The sequence below is a fragment of the Pagrus major genome, chromosome 9 (assembly GCF_040436345.1).
Source record: "Pagrus major chromosome 9, Pma_NU_1.0".
NCBI lineage: Eukaryota > Metazoa > Chordata > Actinopteri > Spariformes > Sparidae > Pagrus > Pagrus major.
The window spans coordinates 30,450,999-30,470,303 of NC_133223.1; the positions used below are offsets into that span (position 1 = coordinate 30,450,999).

Below are 19,305 nucleotides of genomic sequence, written 5' to 3' on the forward strand. Positions count from 1 at the left end.
ACAACAAGTATTATTTAAATATATATAAATATATATTTTTATATATATATATATATATATATATATATATATATATATATATATATATATATATATATATATATATATTCAATCATGTACATGTGCATACATACTGCATACCTGCATACCCTAATGTAAACAACCACACCCATGTATATACATACATACACACACCCACACCCACACACATACACATGAAAAGTTGTGTGCAATTCTAAACAGCTGTGCACTGACTGCTGCTGCCCAACAGTTTCCCTTGGGATTAATGAAGTTCTATCTTTACAACTGAATCACAAAGGTCTACTTCAAAGCTTTTTGAGCTTAGAGGTCACAGATATCCAAAATATACGACTGTGCACACAAGGTCAACAACTCACTGTTGCCCCTAATACATGTAAAATGCAAGCAATGTGTTCAAAAATTGAATATTTCTCAACTGAATGCACATTTACTGGTTTGTACTTTATGCTTAATAATTATTATTATTATTATTATTATTTTGCATTATCATTTGTATCACCTCCACCGCCCTCCACAAAAGTTGGATTATTAGAGAATAATTTTAGATGTGAGTGTATTTGTAAAATGGCTAATTCATACAGTATAACGTCTCTCTCCTGGCCTATATAACGTTATATAACCACATCATGTTATGTATTTAGCTGTGCTGTAAATATACATTCAGTTTTAACAGTTTAAGTGCTTAAATGGGTGTTTAAATGGACAGAATCGAGGTATAAGACTTCATATCCCAGAAGTCCTTGCGCGCCCTAAGTGATGTCACCTGATAAGGAGGACGAAGGGAGGGTGTGCTAATGTTTACAACCACTGTGCTGTCAGTGATTTTATCGTAAAAACTGCGATTTATTCGACATTTCAGCAGCGAATGAAAAGCCAAGTGAACAATGGAGCAAACTCGATGACCTCCTCCCGCATTCAGGTAAAAAAATACGTCTCTAATTAGCCGTTTTTAATCACTTAATCGCGACAGCTCGTTAGCGCTTAGCTCGTCAACGTCAGTTATCGAGCTAATATTGATCGACCAGGTGAACGTAGCGCGGCGATGCTACCTGTTCACGTTACCTTTACGCTGAAAACACAACATTTAGCACGACTTGTTCACCTTGTTCAATTTAATAGCTTGTTAAAAAGGCTAGCTTGTGTTGCTAGTTGTTCAGGGGGCTGCAGAAACGGATGTTAAATATGTGTTAATCAAGCTAACTCTTTAAATTAAACAGCTTCGTGCTGTTTAAACTGTGAGTTGTTTACTCTGCACCACCCACAGGTGACAGTTAGCTCACTTATATAGCTCTTTGCTTACTTCTTTACTCTTATTTAACACCCAGGAAAGAAGAAATGTAGACATATTTTCCTTATTAAGCTGCTTTAGCTTCTTACTGTCACTGATAAGAAAGTTTCCACTGATGTTGGAAGGCTGCTTCAGTTCCTTAATTTATATTTATGATATACAGTGTTTCAGTAATGACTTTATATTATTGATTGACAAAGATAAAAGCTAATCAGCATTATATTTAGACAAGTTAAGGACCATTAAGGAAGCTGGTTAATTTCTTCTCACTCCTTTATGAATATGTAAACAAACTCTTTGTTTTCATGACTGAATAAACAAACTGATCTTAAAGGACAACACGGTTTCAAACATACTTTGTTTATGTGTGGCGGACCCTGCCACCTTTCTAGCTTCAAACAGTGTTCTGGGACCTTATTTTCCTCTGAGAACAGCTTGTTTATTCACTTATGGAAAGAGTAAATATTTCTAAATTTGTATTATTACCTCATTAATATTGTAATTTCTTCTCCAAAACTACATAGTGCTCCTTTAAATAGCTACGTTTTGCTGCTAATACTTACGTATTTTACTTAAAATATCAAAAGTACTTTAATATCTGCTGTTCTTATATTAAGGTTGAGTTAATTTTAACTCCTGTATATACTGCTGATAGTTTAATCTATAATACTCTATAAGATCATCACAAAACGTACACTTTTCATGGTGCCTGTTTTCAGGTTTGTGAAGATGCATTTCCCAGTTAATCCAAGAGGGTTTTAAACGAGTTTCATTTATCTTCAGAAGAGACTTTTATCAACACATGAAGGAACACTTTATCTTTCAGTTTATCAGAAGAGTTGGAGATACTGTACGTGGTTTTTATCGGACAGGAAGAGCATGAAAAGTAACTAGTAGCTTTCAGATGAATGTAGTGGAGTAAAAAGAACAATATTTGGTTTTCTGAGATGAAGTTGAATATGGCATCACTCAAGTAAAGTACCAGTACCTCGTCTTTGTACTGAAGTACACTACTTGAGTAAAAGTTTTACTGTCTTTCTTGTTGTTGCAGGTTTTTGTTAAGCGTGAGTCCTCCGGTTGCTCTTCACTCCCTGCGTTGAACAGTGACTCTGACCTGAGAAGATCATTTCAGACTGTAGGGTTGGCTGGTAAACAGGTGTGTACTGCAATGTAAAGAAGTTATTCTGAGCTCTGACAGGATATCGTAGCCATACGTTGCCTCTAATACTCTGTATTTTATCAAAAGGGCTAATGGCTAATAGAGTAATAGCTTCTTTAAACTGTTAAATGTAAGAAAATAGCTCTGTGGAGCTTCTGTGCTGTGCTGGAAGCCGGTCATCCATTTCTAAACTAACGTTAGCTACTGTTGCTCTCTGTTACGAGGCACTCGAGACCGCACATAACGTCACTTCCTTTGGACTGTCGCAGAAAATCGAGCCTTCGCAAAGAAATCCACAGTCCAGCAGCATTAAACAACTTAAACAAACACAGGCAACCGGGCGAGTCGGGGAAGGTCTTTTATAAGGAAGTTTATCCTCAGATTAAAGAAGCTGGCACAAATGTTTGTTATCTGCCCTCAATAAATGACTCACGGACTGTCAAAATAGTCGGTGATTCATTTCCTGTCAATGACTAATTGATTATTCAACATTACATATATAAAGTCGCGCATTATATTTGTATGATTTCTACTTTTTGAGTAACATATGAGACGCAGAGCTTTCTGACTTTAATTTTGTTTTACTTGTTAGAATCTATAATTCTGTGTGCAGGACGTCACCTTGATAGAAACCTCATTGAGTAATTAATGATTAGTAGATGTTGAGCAAGTTTCTGAACGTCTCGTACCTTTGAACATGTTCTTGTCAATCTCTCCTCAGTGTACCGATGGAGTGGGTGTTCATCATGAACCGGATGAGCTCTCAGGGAAGCTCTGCAGCCCAGCGGAGACGGATGGCCCTGGGTGTGGTGATACTCCTGCTGGTGGATGTCATCTGGGTGGCCTCTTCTGAGCTAACCTCGGTAAGGACTTTTGCTGATGGACAGTTGGGTGAAGAGATGTGACTCACACCCTTTCTAAAGCCAGAACCTTCACTCTGGCTGCTAAACTAAACGTATTCCTGTCTAAAGTTGGTGCACTGGCTTGACTGCACATAGAGGGTGTAAATAGCATCTTTACAAACCGATTGTGTCAAACATAAATAGTCATAAATGTCTTTTTGGAAAAACTAAAGTAGTAACTAAACAAAGACACAAACAACAACAACTACAGCCGTTGGATACACAACAAGGAGTAAAAGGTACAATACTCCTTTTAAAATGTAGAGGAGTGACAGTGTCAAGTGTCACTTTATCAGAGGTAAATATAATCTGCTGCTGGAGTGAAACCAGAGGTGGTGCCTGAACACATCAAAGTGTCGACTCTGCGGCCTGCAACACATGTTAGTTTACCAATAAAAGCTGGTGTCCTAACAGTTTCCTCCTATTGATTCCTCCTTCAGTACATTTTCAAGCGGCAGGAGTACAACAAACCCTTCTTCAGCACCTTCACCAAGACCTCCATGTTTGTGCTCTACCTGCTGGGCTTCCTGCTGTGGCGGCCCTGGAGGCAGCAGTGCACCGGATCTCTGAAACGCCGACACTCTGCGTTTGTAAGTAGTTAAGCCACATTCTCACCACACGGGGGCAGTGTGTTTAAATGTTTTAAATCTCCTGTTATTTTTCCAAAGATTTCTGATATGTCACAACTTCAGGGATGCAGAATCACAAACCATAGCTTCTGTCAGGTTTATTGACTTAATGTTTTTAATTTCATGTCCAGCAGGAGCAGAATGTCGTGAAAACCTCATAGAAATGATGGATTGTCACAGTTTTTAATTGCCAGAAGTGCACTCAGCCTGAGCTCAGTTAGGAGCTGCTGCAGGCAGAATAAAGCCACGATGACCACATTGTGACTTTTCCTTTAAGACATGATAAAGTTGTAAAGGACTCTTGAGGAAATTCAGTCACTGCAGCAGAAAGACTGAACCTGAATTCTTTGTTTCTGTCTGTAATTTGATGGTTTGAGTTGCTCGTTTCTGCAGTTTGCTGACGCTGAGGCCTACTTTGCACCCTGCACCACTGACACCACGGTCAACAACTGTTTGGTACGTAGAAACAATAACAAGTAACTAACTCATCTTCAGGCAGTTCTTTAAACGTTTTTATTGTTTGCTCGTGTCGGCAGTGGAAAGACCCAATTACGTAAACGCTGATGAAGCCAAGACCGTAACAATCTTACACAAATACTGTGCAAAATTAAATTCTGGGGTTGGTTTACAAAATGTGTGCAACTCCTCACTTTTACAACTATGAATTAGTGCTGTCACAATATCAGATATTTACTGCTCGATTATCGCGGCATAACAAATTTACGATAACACTGTTACTGTAATGCTATCAGTCAAATTCATCTTTAACTTTGTTTACTTTGTTTTTTTGTCTCTCTTTGTGGCAAATAAGTTGATAAAGAAAAGACCCACAACACCTTTTATCTGCACCATTATTCACACTCATTCACAGTATCATATGTGTATTATTATCAGTATTATTCAGTTTATTAGCTTAAGCTATTAGCTTCAGTACCGGTGTATCGTGACAGCCCTTATATAAATGTTATACTTTCTCCTTCCTGTGCAGAGTGAACCGCTGTACGTTCCAGTGAAGTTTCAGGACGTTCCCGCGGAGCATTCAAACTGTTTAATCGGAGACTTAGACTCTTGTAAGTACACAGAATGATGAATTAAGATGGACGACGTGTCTCTACTTCATCTCATTGTACAAAAATAATGAAGCCAAAAATATCCTGGAGATGAGCGCTGACATCCTGAGGCTCATTTTGAGTCCTTTATGGCCACTTTCAGCAAGTCTGCTTTTCTGTAGACTTTTACTGAAGGGAATTACCCACAGTTCATAGCGTTGTGACATTAAACACAGGGTTACTGTGAGTTAAAAAAAACAGCAATAATCTGGATTCTTTCATTATTGTATTTATGCACAAACAGAAATGGTCTAAATCATTTCATCACACTTGGAAAAAAGACCTGAGATGACAGAAACTTGATGTCTCTTCTGCTAACATGGAGGAGGAGGGATTTATGACCTATATTGCAGCCAGACTGCAGGATCAAGGTGTTTTGGCTTCACTTTTGGGGAGTTTAGTTGTCATCCATCTTTATATACAGTCAGTTGTAAACAGTTGATGTTGTCTGTGTTTTTAAAAAATAAGTTTTCCCCCTCTGGAGTTTTAAATCTTTAACTGATGTGTGATTGATAACCGTTGTTTGGAGTCGTATGAAAGCGGTAAAATATTTAACACAAACATTTTTAGGTGACTCTCAAACTGAGTTCTTTGTTTTCTCTCGTCTCCTCTTTCTCATTCAGTCATAATAAAACCTAAACTCTGAGCAGAAGGACTTCTCTCTCCTCTGTCTCGGCTGTATTTTGCAGAGCGGTGGAAAAATCTGAATAATCTTTTGTCGTTCTGATTCTTGCGAAAAGCAGTTCAGGAAAAACTGACCTCAATTTCAAGTCCAGGGCCACACAGGAAAGCTTCTGAGGCGGATTATTGGGGTTTGTCGGGTTTGTTTTCTGTTTTTAGCACCTGTGTTTGAAACGACATCATCATGCATTAGCACCTGATGAGGATGATATTTTGCGTATTAAAATAAAATGACCCTGCTGCAAATGGACTCCGGAAATGTGTTTGGCCATTTGAATAAAACCTGTTTTTCCCTTTCCCTCCTCTCTCCATTTGTACCTCCCAGCAGCTTCCAAAAAGCAGCGGGTGCGTTTTAGTAATATCATGGAGGTGCGTCAGCTGCCCTCCACGCAGGCCCTGGAGGCCAAACTGTCCCGCATGTCCTACCCCGCTGCCAAGGACCACGAGGCCATGCTGCGCACGGTGGGCAAGCTCACCATCACTGATGTGGCCAAAATCAGCTTCTTCTTCTGCTTTGTGGTGAGTAAAAGTCTTTTTATATCGCATCTCTGTATCAAATTATAGACATGATGTCGATGTATAAACCGTGAGATCTGAAAGATACTCAGTTTGGCTTAAGAGGGCAGAAGACGGCTTCAAGCCACAGCCTCAAGACATATCAAAAGTGATGAACATTCAGCAAATCATCACCTGAATCTCCATCTTCTCTCTTTGTTTAGCTGTCTGGCTGCAACTTGACCGTTTTGCTTCACTCTCAGCTCTCTAATAGAGTCGTTTTCGGTCACGGCAGGAAGCTGTTCTCAGTGGAAAAGCTGTAAAACAAAACACTGCCTCCTCAGCACCACACAGCAGACGGACACAGTTAGAGACTAAATGGGGAACATAGTGGAACATTTAGCAGCTGAGGAACCACATATTTATTTTTGGTTGAGTTGATGGACTATAAAGAAAGATAAAGGAGCTAAAAAAGCTTCTTAAAGCATCATTAATATCACATTTTTCATTCTTTTTGTGGTTTGTGCTGGTCAGTTGGCAATTAATGTGTTTTGCTGGTACTAAAAAAAAAAACGCTGCTTTTGACACATATGAATTATGTAATCAGGCAGAAAGTGAAGGTTTATGAGCGCCAAAAACCGCGAGTCGTTAATCACGGAGCCTTTCAAGTGATGAACTGCTTTTAATTTGTGACTCATCGTCCCTGAGAAGCACAATAACAAAAAAAAAACTACTCGGAAATATAAAAGCAGAGTGTTTGATGCAGGTCTTAAACTGCTCACTTTAAGGTTTTAAAAAGTTTGAGGATTATTTTACTAAAAGGTCTGAAAATTATATTAAAATTGTTTTTTATTTGCCACAATACACAAGTGATCATACATTACTTTTAGCTTTTTTGCTGCTGTTTTTCATCAGGCAAAGCTGTTTTTAAAGCCCAACTTTAAATACGTTAGATAAGTTAAATGTTGTTTAGCAAAGGGCTGTTGTATCATAAGGTGTTTGTCATTTTGCCTCTTACACCATCACCGCCTCTGTTTCTCTTCCAGTGGTTCCTGGCTAACTTGTCCTATCAGGAAGCTTTATCCGACACACAGGTCGCCATCGTCAACATCCTGTCATCCACCTCAGGTGACTCTCTCTCTCTCTCATACCTACATGAGTATTGTTTGAGGTAGTGTTAGTGGACAGATGTTTATTTAAATGGATAGTTCAGGTTTTTGAAGTGGAGTTGTATGAGGTATTTATCCTTAGCCATTGTATTACCTACAGTAATGGCAGCTGGCATGCATCCACTTTGAAGAAGGAGTACAGGAAACTAGACAATGTACTGCTGTGGCGGGGGGCAGCTAAACGTATTTTAGCTACCTAAAATGGGCCCACCTAAAAATATAAATATTTTATATATTTTCACTGTTATACTTTGCTGTCAGCCCTTTCCAAAGGAAACTAAATCCATCTGTGTTCTCTAAAAAGCCACCAGACTCCTTTTACAAAAACAATAAATCTACCTCGCAGAACAAGGGAGTCGCTGGTATACTGCTACGTTACGCTACACCGTGCCACCTTACGTTACCTTACATTATCTTATCTTGCGTTGCATTTACCTTACGTTGCCTTGCGTTGCGTTACCTTGGGTTGCGTTACCTTGTGTTGCGTTGCGTTGCAGGAGTTGCTTGTCTACTGCTGCCTTTATTGGTTAGTTTGTTTGTGTTATCGAGTGAGTTCAGTTTGTTTTAAAGGGTTTGTTTGGATTCAACAAAGTCAAACAATAAAACAAAAAGATTTCACTTACTGACTTTGGAGCGAGTGTTAAAATTGCTTCGGTTTACCGTCGGAAACGGCTTTTTGACAGCAAGGAAAGCTGTTAAAATATTCTAAATATATATATATAACACTTAAACTGATAATGGTTGTGTTAGGTGGGCCTTCTTTTAGTACTCCTGCTGTTTCTCCAACCAACCACCGTGTACTGTAGGTAATACACAAACCGTGGATCAGTGCCTCTTACAACCCCACTTCAAAAAACCTGAACTATCCCTTTAACTTACAGAGAAGTTTACCCTCTGCTCTATGTGGTCTGACTCTTTCTCTTCTCCCTCTTCAGGCCTGTTCACGCTCATCTTAGCAGCCATTTTTCCCAGCAACAGCACCGACCGCTTCACCTTGTCCAAACTGTTGGCTGTGGCTCTGAGGTAAGAGTTAAAAGAAAGTGTTGGTGGTTGAGTTGAGAAGGGCACGTTGGGAAGTTTCAGCTTGCTAATTGTTCTGTTGTATTGTATTGTTAAATGTTATTTGTGTCTGCCTAATGTGTTTCTATGCTTTTACGGTCTTTTTTTCTCATCTACCTACTTTGGAGAAGTTGTCCATAGCTGAAATTGAAGTGCTTATGATGAGCACAGTCGGTGTATCCGCTGTGATGTTTCCTCCTCTGAGTACTCCGGCTGTGTATTAAAGCTGATCACAGTCTGACCCAGACAATGTAATCTTCTCAAAGTAATTTTCTCCTCTCATATGATATGATAAGTACCCAAACTGTGTAAACACCAAACAGCTACTGTGATTATGCTCCATGATTTCTGAGTAATAAGGTTCATTTTGTTCGTCTGTTTACAACACAGGGTCGTACAATGAAATAGGTTTAAGATCATGTAATGATGTCTTTATTGGAGGGGCGATAAATGTTCTGTGTTGCTACATTTGCGGCTGGTTCACACTAATGTATCTCAACAATTACAGGCCCGGATTATAAGAAAGTCTTTTGTGTATATTCTTTCTCCTCAGAAGGATAACTACTCATGTTTTGGCCGTGGCCTGACCTTTTTCTCCAAACAAAATATAAACTTTGAGCCCAGCTTATCTGCACTGAGCTGGAATATATGAACATTGAAGGGGTCTTTGTAATGATTTAGATCTCAGAGAAATTGTCCTGTTCACCACTTCATCTGGTATCTCTCTTGTTTAGCATGGGAGGTGTCGCCCTCGTCAGTTTCTCCAGCATGGACAACCCTGATGAGAACGGTGTCATAGGTAAACATGGAGACAGTGATCAGTGAAATTGTACTTTACCTTCTTGCCTAATCGCGTTGAATTAATACAGTTTTAAACCTTCTTTCCAAATGTAATTGACCTTTTAAATTTTAATGAAGGTTCTTTGTGGTCGCTGGCCGGGGCGGTGCTGTACGCCGTCTACATCGTAATGATCAAGAGACGAGTGGATCGGGAGGATAAGCTCGACATTCCCATGTTCTTTGGTGAGGAAATGCTCATATGTTAGTTACCTCAGTCATTAACACTATTCTTAGCAATGTTAGCACTGTCTATGTACTGAAACACTCCCTACTGGGGCTGACAGAAGGTGTGTTTGGAGCTGAAGCTTGTGTGTCTCTCAGGGTTTGTGGGTCTGTTCAACCTGCTGCTGCTGTGGCCGGGCTTCCTGCTGCTCCACTACACCGGCTTCGAGGCCTTTGAGCTTCCCAGCCAGCTGGTGTGGACGTACATCCTCATTAACGGCCTCATCGGAACCGTCCTCTCGGAGTTCCTCTGGCTCTGGTGAGCACCTGACCCGTAATTTATTCAGGTCACAGTTCTGGCATCAAGTCATCACAATTTTGATTTTGTATGAGGACGTTTTCATGCTTTGAGTCGAGTAGTTTTCTACACTGAAACTCACTCTCCGATGGGTTGAGTTGAGCAAATGTAAATGATCTTCAGTTTGATGTATGTAGGTGTTAATGCAGCAACTGGTGATGCTGGTTTCTGTTCACAGGGGCTGTTTCCTCACATCATCTCTAATTGGGACTCTGGCGTTGAGCCTCACCATCCCGCTCTCTATTATGGCAGATATTTGCATGCAAAAGGTAAGTTCTCCTCTCCAGGTACTTAATAATCAGGGGGATACTTTGGAAAAAGATAATATAATAATAATAATAATATAGATAATGTTTGTTTGGCAATCAGAGAGACACCAGACCACCATCTTGTTATCTGGGGAGAATAATATTTACAACATTAATAACTCGATCGATCTTGAGAAAACAAAATTTAAATTATCACCGAAAAATGTAGGAATATTGTGCTACACTATGCTACCATATGTTACAGGACGTTACATGACGGTATGTTATGGTACAATAAGGTACGTGATGGTACATTACTGTAGGTTACGGTTCAGTGCATTATGGTAGATTATGATACATTATGGTCTGGTACATTACGATACAGTAAGTTGTGATACATTGTGGTACGGTTTATTATGGTGTGGTACATGATGGTAGTTTACGTTATGGTGCATTATGGTACATTATGGTACATTACTTTACGGTACTTTATGGTATGTTACATTAAGGGCTGGTATGTTATGGCATGGTACATTACGGTGTGTTACATTACAGTATTGTACATTATGGTATGGTATATGACGATATGGTATGTTACATTAAGGACTGGTATATTATGGTATGGTACATTACGGTGTGTTACATTACGGTATTGTACATTACGGCATGGAACGTTACGATATGGTATATTTGGATATGCTACATTACTGTATGTATGGTTTGGTACATAATGGTACGTTTTTTTAATCTTAATTGTACATAATTTTGGGATTTGAAGCATTTTCTGATAAGCTAGTAAATTACATCACATTAGCCAAAAAAATACTAATGTATGCACTGGTTAACAACTCTATCTGTTCAATACTTTGTGTGGAAATGTAAATAAATAAAATACGTATTAAATTGAGGGGTTGAATGTCAAATTCAAACATACTGTTTGTTTATAAATGACTCTAACAACCTGAAGTGACAGTAGTTGTAACTTGTTATTTACCTCCGTGTGTGTGTGTGTGTGTGTGTGTGTGTGGACAGGTTCGTTTCTCGTGGCTGTTTTTTGCCGGGGCGGTTCCCGTCTTCCTCTCCTTCTTCATCGCCACGCTCTTATGTCACTACAACAACTGGGATCCCGTCCTGGTGGGGCTGAGGAGAGTTTACGTCTTCATTTGCAGGAAACACCGTATTCACAGGTAAAAACAGTTTGACTCTACAGAGAGATTACAGGTGACACAGCACCCTGTGAGAGACGTAGTGTTGGTTTTCAGCTCAGAAAGTTAGTTTTTAGATTAATTTCAGTGTACAAATAACACTTAACTTGTGTGAGCTACAGAATGTAATACTTCAGAGACAATACTGTAAGGCAAGGTTACACAGGTAGGTATTACTGTGAAAGCTTTTGCCTTGTAGTCGATTGAAGGACACTCCGAAAAACCGAGATTTGAGATTCTGATGTCAAAAAATGTCGAAGCTAAATTGTCAGAAAATCAAAGCAGAGCCGAGCTGTGAGCAAAACATGGACGCATTTAAAAGGCAATATAATATTGACTGGGAAACATTTCGAAACCGCACTCACACACCTTGAAAGGACCTTGAAAGTTACTTCAGATTAGCTTATAATATTAACATTAATTTGCATTTAATGACATTTTACCTTCAACATTTACAGACGGAACTAATTAGATTTTGAAAAAGAGACGTACAAGGTTTTTAAATATGGCCATTACGGCTTTTATTCAAACAGATTTATCGTCATTCATATGTGTTCTCAAAAAACTTGTTTTTAAAACGCAGTAATTTCAGTTGGGCTACTTGATGATGATAGAAATGTTTCCTGTAGTTAATATTACCTGGGCTGCGTACGAATCTGTCATGCCTGCTAGAAATACGTCTGCTCTGCTGTCTTTTATCTGCCGTGTCTACTTACTAAGGATGAAATTCACTAGTAAACGTATGTAAATGCCTTTCTTTAATGACAATTGGCTTAAAAATCATATTATAATGCATTTTATTTCCAGAACAAAACTATTTTATCGTGTTTGCAGACAAGGTGCTTAGTTGGCGAGAGAGAGAAGAAGAACGGGGAGATAATAATCACCTCTCAGGAAATGCAGATACAAGACAGTGTGCAGTTGTACGGTAATTAATCAGAGTAAAGTCCAGCCAGAAGCATCTGTTTCCACCTCTAAATGAGCCGTAAACGTGTTCAATATGGACAGTGGACATCTGGGATGATTTCACAATGAAGCCAAAGTGTTTCCTTTTTTTTTTTTTTTAAATCATCTCAAAAATATTCTTAATAACTCCTCAAACTGTACGACCTCCTCAGGCCAACAGGGAGTGTTTTTAAGTTTTCAGTCTCTGCAGTTGCATTTTTATTGTTTATTTTGTTATATAAGGCCTGAGGCGTGCTTAAAACACTGGTACACAGGATGTGGATCTGTCTCATGGGACTAATCCGATGACTATATCCTCACCACAGGAGTCATTTCCAGGTGCCTCTCTTCTCTCAGACAGGTTGTTAGTCAGCGGCTGCCTCAGTGGCATCAAAAGTGGTTACTATGGCATTTGTGACGCAACTGCAAAGAGAGTGTAAACAGACGCACATGCTTAATGGGTGAAAATGCTGCTTCTGTGAGTTCGGCGTGTTAAAGACAAATGGAAGTGTCTTCAGAACGAACACACACAGCAGGCAGCAGAATAAGTTAATTTACACTCAAGCGAGCGTTTGTGACAAAATGTGGAAGTTTCTCAGATCCAGTCGAGTCTTTTTAAAGAAAGTTGAAGCTTTTAAAGTTTTAAACAGACATTGTAATGTGATGTGTGGCCGAATATTAAGAACGAATTGACCTTAACTCCTGACACACACTTAAGACTCTTTTCTTCTCTTGACATTCTCACAAGGACAATAGACTCAATTTGTAGCTCGCGGCCTCGCTAACTTAAGTCCGTAATCAGATGTACACGCTTGAATGACTCTCCTTCTCTGCGGCGGTTACGCTCTCCATTCTTCTGTGAATGCTTGTTCCCCGTTTTGCTGAGGGATGATTATAATAATGACGGTTGTCAAGATGATGACTGTGATGATGATTGACAGCCGGCTCCCTCCTCTCCCGCCCACAGACTGCCAGAAGACAGCGAGCAGTGCGAAAGCCTTATTCCTCTACACGCCGTCTCCCCCCACGAAGGAAGCTTCTGTTCGTGATCCAGCAGTCCAACACAAAGTAAATGATTCACTCGGCTCTTCACGTTTGACCCGAGTGTTGTTCACTGGTGTGTTTGTTTACGTGAGTGTGTGAATGTGGTGATGCATTAAATCAGCCAAGGTTCAGGCAAAATCCCAGAACAGAATTTTAAATCACTTTCTCTATATATAGGGTCGTTCAGTGCCAGCTCACCTTGGGCCTCCCAGTTCATGTCATGGATTTTCTTGGAAAAAATTCATGTTGAAAACTTCTATTAAATTCATGGGACCGTGAAAATCCTGCAGCTGTACTCCGAATACTTTTAAAGTTATGAATTTTTAAAGTTTTGGCCCTCTGAGCTTAATTTCAGCACTTTAGTGATTCTCTGTGTGTGTATTCTCAGCCTCACCAAACTCTTATTTTTTACTGGATTGAGTTGAATTTTGTCCTGAACATCCGAGAGACCCTAAGGAAACTTTGCTGCAACATGTATTCATTCAAATAGTTGATGCTGAATGGTTACAGTAATCAGATTAATAACAGGAAGCCATTTTTTAAAAAGTCATATCTCCATTAGTTTTTACTTTCTTTCAACCAGATTGTGCTTCCTTGTGGTATTAATGTAGTAATATCACATCTAGAAGTGATTTCGTCCTGAATAAGTGCCACAGATCTTGTTAAATACGTCTTCTGAGCTGAAAAACTCGACTTTTTGGCTTGTTTTGACTGTAGATTTTCCCATGAAGGATTATTTTAATTTTCCTTGAAACTTCAGTGTGTGAAAGTGTTAATATTCGTTTCATATGTATGAAAAATTCAAAGATGTTTTATTACTCCTTCATCGTTTATGATTTTTTTTAAATTAGCCAATTTGCAGTCACAGTCGGTGGTTTTATGTCATCAGTAGATATTTGTTCTGCGCTGACTTCAAGGTTTTCTATCAGTCTGATACCTACTCAGCCTGTTTTTCATTGAGTTCTGGAAATTTGCAAGTTAACAGCTTGTAATGGCTTGATTTGTTGCTTATAGCTGATGTCATCCTGTTCTGTGTGTCTGGACAAAATATTAATCTTAGTTCGCTGGCAGCTGGTTTCAACAGAAAAGCTCTTTAAACCTCACCTGGCATTGCAAGAGGAATTTGCAAATGAGAATTAGTCTGGAACCTCTCGGTTCATTTTCGATTTCCATTTGGCAAAGACCAAAATGCCTCTGGACCTACAACCAATCAGAGCAAATCGGTGATGTAGCGCTGTGTGACGGAAAGATGTAAACGGATTAAGCGTGAAAAGTCTGTGAACACATGTAGACGGATCTTTTGGTCTGTAAATGACTAATAGGTACAAAAAGTTTTGGAGTTGGTCCGATAAAACGTCTTAGCTGGCCGTCATTAAACAGGCTGCAGTGTCCCTTCGACCGTCAAAGTACGCCCACTTAAAGTGTCTGACAGCTTTATGGAAAGGATCCCGACAGAGATGGACCTTGGTGGTACAGCACCATCCTAATTGTTTAACCATGAGCAGTCGCTGTGTCCTTCCCTTCAAAGCCACCAGACTCCATTGACAAAAACAGCAATTTTGTTTCATTCAAACTGGATAAATAAACAAAAAAATTACTTTCGCAGTCATCGTTTGGTTGTTTGCATCAAACCCGCCTGATAATAGATAAATAGTTGTGATTGGACCGACACAAACTAGGACGATTTTTTTTTTTCACTTCAGTCGGCAGCCGCAACATGCAATCAAGCTTAATCCTTAAGAGCAACTTCAACCATCAAGTACACCCACTAAAGTTCTTGTTTTTGAGACTCAGATTATTATTATTAGTGTCTGACAACATTATGAAAAGGATCCCGACAGAGAAAGATGTTTTTATTACAGCGTACGATCCGTTTTGTTTAACCAGAAACGGCCGTTATATTGCCGCCTTCAGAGCCACCAGAAAAAAATAATTGTACCTCACAGCTTATCGTTTAACACATTTCTTTCAAACTTAATAAACAAAATAAAACTTTCTTGAACTAAAAGCTCACAGGTTCGTCTGGCGATGAGTCTACCATAAACTCGCTGTACATCACTCGTCTAGCAGCTACTAACGACTAGCTGGTGAACATCGTGCAGCAGGAGTTGGTGGAGAACAAAAACAGAGCTAAAAGGAGAGCGAATATTAAAATTGCATGCGTTAGGTGGCCAGAAACATGACTGAATGAATGCTAACGTAGCATTTCTTTGTTAATAGGCAACATTTTGGTAGATTTACATCCCATTCACAAGGACTGTACAATATTTGATGAGGGTCCTCTCTCATTCAGTTGTTTCTCTGCGAACATCTGTCGAGCGTCGGAGCCGACTCAAACAAGCCGGACAGGACGATCATCTTGTAAATATTTTAAATCAGCGATGGGCCACCCACTCTGCAAAGTCTCTTCACTATTCATAGGTTTAGTCGAGCTTTTCTCATCTGGCCTGCAGAGTAATCACCAGCAGGGCAGAGAGGGAGAATCTGAGCTCAGCATGTGGTTTCTAATAGAGGCGTTAGTGGGGAATGAAAACAGAGCAATCTAGGACAGACTGTCTGCTGGTGTGTAGCGTCTAATGGAGGAGCAAGCAAAGTATCAAGTGTATGTGTGTCCACCTGCATGATGATTAATCCATTTAATTGACTAACATATTGATTGTTATTTATAAATGACCGACTGTTAAATTACACCGTGTCTTACACAGCGGTCTGTCTCTCATCATATTTTTTCATCTCTCCCCAGGTGTCGAACGTGGATCTGCAGACAATCTGGAAGCTCTCAGAGACATTAAAACTACCCCAGTGCCTCATATTAAATCTATTTATTTTCTACAGTGTTGAGATGAAAAGCATCCATTTCTACAAGTTCATTTTTATTTTCACATTTCGGTCATCACAGACTGAGATTCTGTTTTTACTTTTTTTTTTTTTCTGTGTAAAAAGAAACTTCATGGTGCTCGAGGTGCTGGACATTATCGGTGATAACTATAGTGTCGTGTGACCAAATGAAACGGTACGAGTTGAACTTGATTATAACACTAACAGAGACAGAATCTGAAATCAGCGAGTTCACATCATTTTTATTTTCATGTTTGTCTGTCGGCCTTTTGAAGCCTTGCTGCTTGTTTGTGAGTGTGAAGATGACACAGTACGTTTTCACAGATCTGTCGGACGAGTTGGTGAAAACTTTTTATTTTGGCTGCCTTTGACGGAGCTTTCCACAAACACAGATCTCCTGGAGTTTTATAATGTGCTGCAGTCTACTGCAGCTCTGACACTAATATCAACATCTGGGCTTTGGCAGCTCGGGTGATGAAAGAAATATTGTGAGTGCCCGCTATGTGTCGGCTTCCTGTCGACCTCCAGGTGGTCCGAACGCCCGGCAGATAGAATTGGACATTTTAACCTCCTCTTAACAAAAAATACCCCATGTTTTGTTTGTTTGTTTCATCTTGGACTAGGATTGGGTAGGTTTCCGGTTTATAAGCTTGAACTGGTTTGACTTCATGTGAACTGACTGAACCGGCATGCGTCAGATGAAGGTGGACCGAGCTAGCAGCATGTAGCGAGTTAGCAGGAGCCGATTAGCTCAGCGCCACAGGGTGATGCCCCCCTATGTTTCGTTGTGATGTACAGGAAGTGTTGAGTTTGTATTAACAGTGTAATGCAGCAACTTTAAAGGAACAGTTCACCCAAAAATGAGTATTCAGTTATTATCTGTTCACCTCCGTGTTGATGGAAAGTCAGGTGAAGTTTTGTGGTCCACAAAACATTTCTGGAGCTTCACAGCAAAACAGCGTTGCAACATTCTCCTTAACAACTGAAGAAACTGGAGACAGGAAAAAATAAAATTGCTCCATACAGCTCGTCCAGTATAATCCAAGTCTTAGGAAGCCCAGAGATCCCAAATTGACTTGAAAATATGTTATTTACACCTTTTTTAAAGCCAAAATCTTCACTGTAGCTTCAGACAGGGTGTGCGCTAAGGCTTTTAGCTTAGCAGCTACAGTGATTTCAAACAGATTTTGGCTTTAAAAAAGGGTGAAAGTAACATCTTTTTAAATCAATTTGAGATCCCTAGGCTGTCAGAGACTTAAATTATGCAGAAAGACTTGTTTATTTTCAGTTATTATTGTTTTAAAACAAGTTGTTTAGGAGAATGATGCTACGCTGTTCAGCTGTGAAGCTCCAGAAATGTTTTGTGGACTACGAAACTTTGTCAGACTTTCCATCAGCATGCAGGTGAGGAGATAATGACATGCAAACATCCTTTAAAGTTGCTGCATTACACCGTTAATAGCCTACAAACTCAACACTTCCTCTGTTTCAAATTAAAAGCCCTGAAACGTTTCAGTGGATGGAATCCCCTCAAGGCTTTTATTGTGAAACGTTGTTGTGGAAAAGGTTCCCAAGTGCTGAAGTCTTATTTTATTTATTATTTTGATGTTGATTAAGAAGAAAAAAGTGAAGTTGAATGGATGTTTAGAGACATAAAGATACCATGTGTCACAGTCGTCCTGATGGACTGTGGCGCCGCTACACTCTCATTCATGGACTCTCATCGTGTTCCACTTGGGAGCGGCTCAGCACATCAGACACCTAGTGGTACAGTTCACTATTGCCGGTCCAGTCCTGCATTTTTTGCTTGATATCAAACCGGTTTGAACATTATTACATCGGCCCAACCCTACCTGACCAGTCTTGATTTTCTTGTATAAGTCGGATATGAAGAAAAGTGAAATCTTTGACAGAAAGCGTCACCAACAACTCTCTTGTGCTGGATCATGAAGACAAACTGTGATAGAAACGTAACCTTTGCGTTCGATCGTAAGCCTTCCGCTATAAGCTACAAAAAAAAATGCCTTGTTGCAATAACGGTTCTTTTTAAAAATGGGTGTAAATACTGTACACAGCGACACATTAACCGAGTTTTGATGTTTTTATTTGTGAAATTCATATGACCACTACAGACAGATTCCTGCTATGAGATTATATTTTATGTATCATTGTAAAGAATTACTGCCAAATTCCTCTTTTACTTGCGACTTTATTGGACTGTTGTGTATGATCTTCTTTTTCTGATTTGTTTACTTTTGTGATTTCATGTGAAGAGAAAAGAGCATTTCTGTTAGCAGCCTGTGTGTCTGTCGAACTCTACAACAGTTGAAGGTGAAATGTAAATGTTAGTCCACTCATCCTGTTTAACGTCCGATGTGTGTACGTCGTCTTTACGGGGTGTTTTTACTGCACTCTGAAGTGATGAGCAGCCTGCGAGGGTAAATGAATGGGTTGAGCACTTTAAGTGACAGATTTAAACTTGTCTTGTTCATTATTGCCAATCAGTCCTTATTCTGCCATAATTTCAAGTATGAAAGCTTTTTTTTTTTAATTAGGATCATTAGTTGTGGGTTAGATTTTTCATCTTTTATCAGCGGTGCTTGTGTGATTTATTTCTGATTATCTTTTTTTTCTTTCTCAGGTTCTTTGTCTTGTTTTTTCCACATCTGATTTATTTCTGTCTTTTAAGTGTCATTAATGAAGATGTAAGATTTAAAAGAAAGACCAGGATAAAGTAGTACTAATAGTAACTTCCCTTTTTATCAACCTCAGCTCTTGAATTATGCTTTTATTTTGCCTGTTTTCATACTTACACTGCACTATTAAAATATATCTTTTTAAATCTCTTGTAAATGTTGGTGAGATTTGTCAAAGCAGCAGAATTTCTGTGACCATTGTTGACATATATTCAATGGAAACAGTATGAAGAAGTAAGAAGTATTCAATGCTTCACCTTAGCATTGATTTTTTTTGTAAAAGTTCGTTTATTCTGAATTTGATGGCAGCAACAAAAGACGGGGAAAGTTGTGGATGCTTGTAAAACACTGGCTAACTAGCTCGCTAACGTTTAACGGTTAGTCAACGTCAGGTCACAGTTTCCAAGTGCTTTTATTGTTGGTGCCTTGTTGCAAA

The 19,305-nt window shown here is 39.3% G+C and overlaps 1 protein-coding gene across 2 annotated transcripts; it reads left to right on the forward strand.

Annotated features, from left to right (window-relative positions):
* The first annotated feature begins 797 nt into the window (after window positions 1–797).
* Window positions 798–19,015, forward strand: LOC141002331 (solute carrier family 35 member F5-like). Of its 2 annotated transcripts, XM_073473627.1 has the most exons (16): window positions 798–961; window positions 2,382–2,486; window positions 3,211–3,352; window positions 3,832–3,981; window positions 4,414–4,476; window positions 5,009–5,090; window positions 6,136–6,329; window positions 7,352–7,433; window positions 8,410–8,497; window positions 9,268–9,332; window positions 9,452–9,556; window positions 9,695–9,854; window positions 10,072–10,162; window positions 11,174–11,328; window positions 13,259–13,359; window positions 16,079–19,015. In XM_073473627.1, the coding sequence occupies exons 3-15, from the start codon at window positions 3,218–3,220 to the stop codon at window positions 13,338–13,340; spliced, it is 1,452 nt and encodes a 483-aa protein (XP_073329728.1). In that variant the 5' UTR covers window positions 798–961; window positions 2,382–2,486; window positions 3,211–3,217; the 3' UTR covers window positions 13,341–13,359; window positions 16,079–19,015. The 2 variants fall into 2 exon arrangements, with proteins under 2 accessions (XP_073329728.1, XP_073329729.1); XM_073473628.1 differs by lacking the exon at window positions 798–961 and having other exon boundaries at window positions 2,401–2,486; window positions 6,139–6,329; window positions 16,079–16,168.
* Window positions 19,016–19,305: the final 290 nt, after the last annotated feature.

Excerpts from the sequence above, each read along its gene's own strand:
- LOC141002331 (XM_073473627.1), top strand. The coding sequence starts at position 3,218 with ATGGAGTGGGTGTTCATCATGAACCGGATGAGCTCTCAGGGAAGCTCT. Across the intron at positions 3,982-4,413 it reads AACGCCGACACTCTGCGTTT|TTTGCTGACGCTGAGGCCTA; the intron begins GTAAGTAGTTAA and ends TCGTTTCTGCAG. Across the intron at positions 11,329-13,258 it reads AGGAAACACCGTATTCACAG|ACTGCCAGAAGACAGCGAGC; the intron begins GTAAAAACAGTT and ends TCCCGCCCACAG.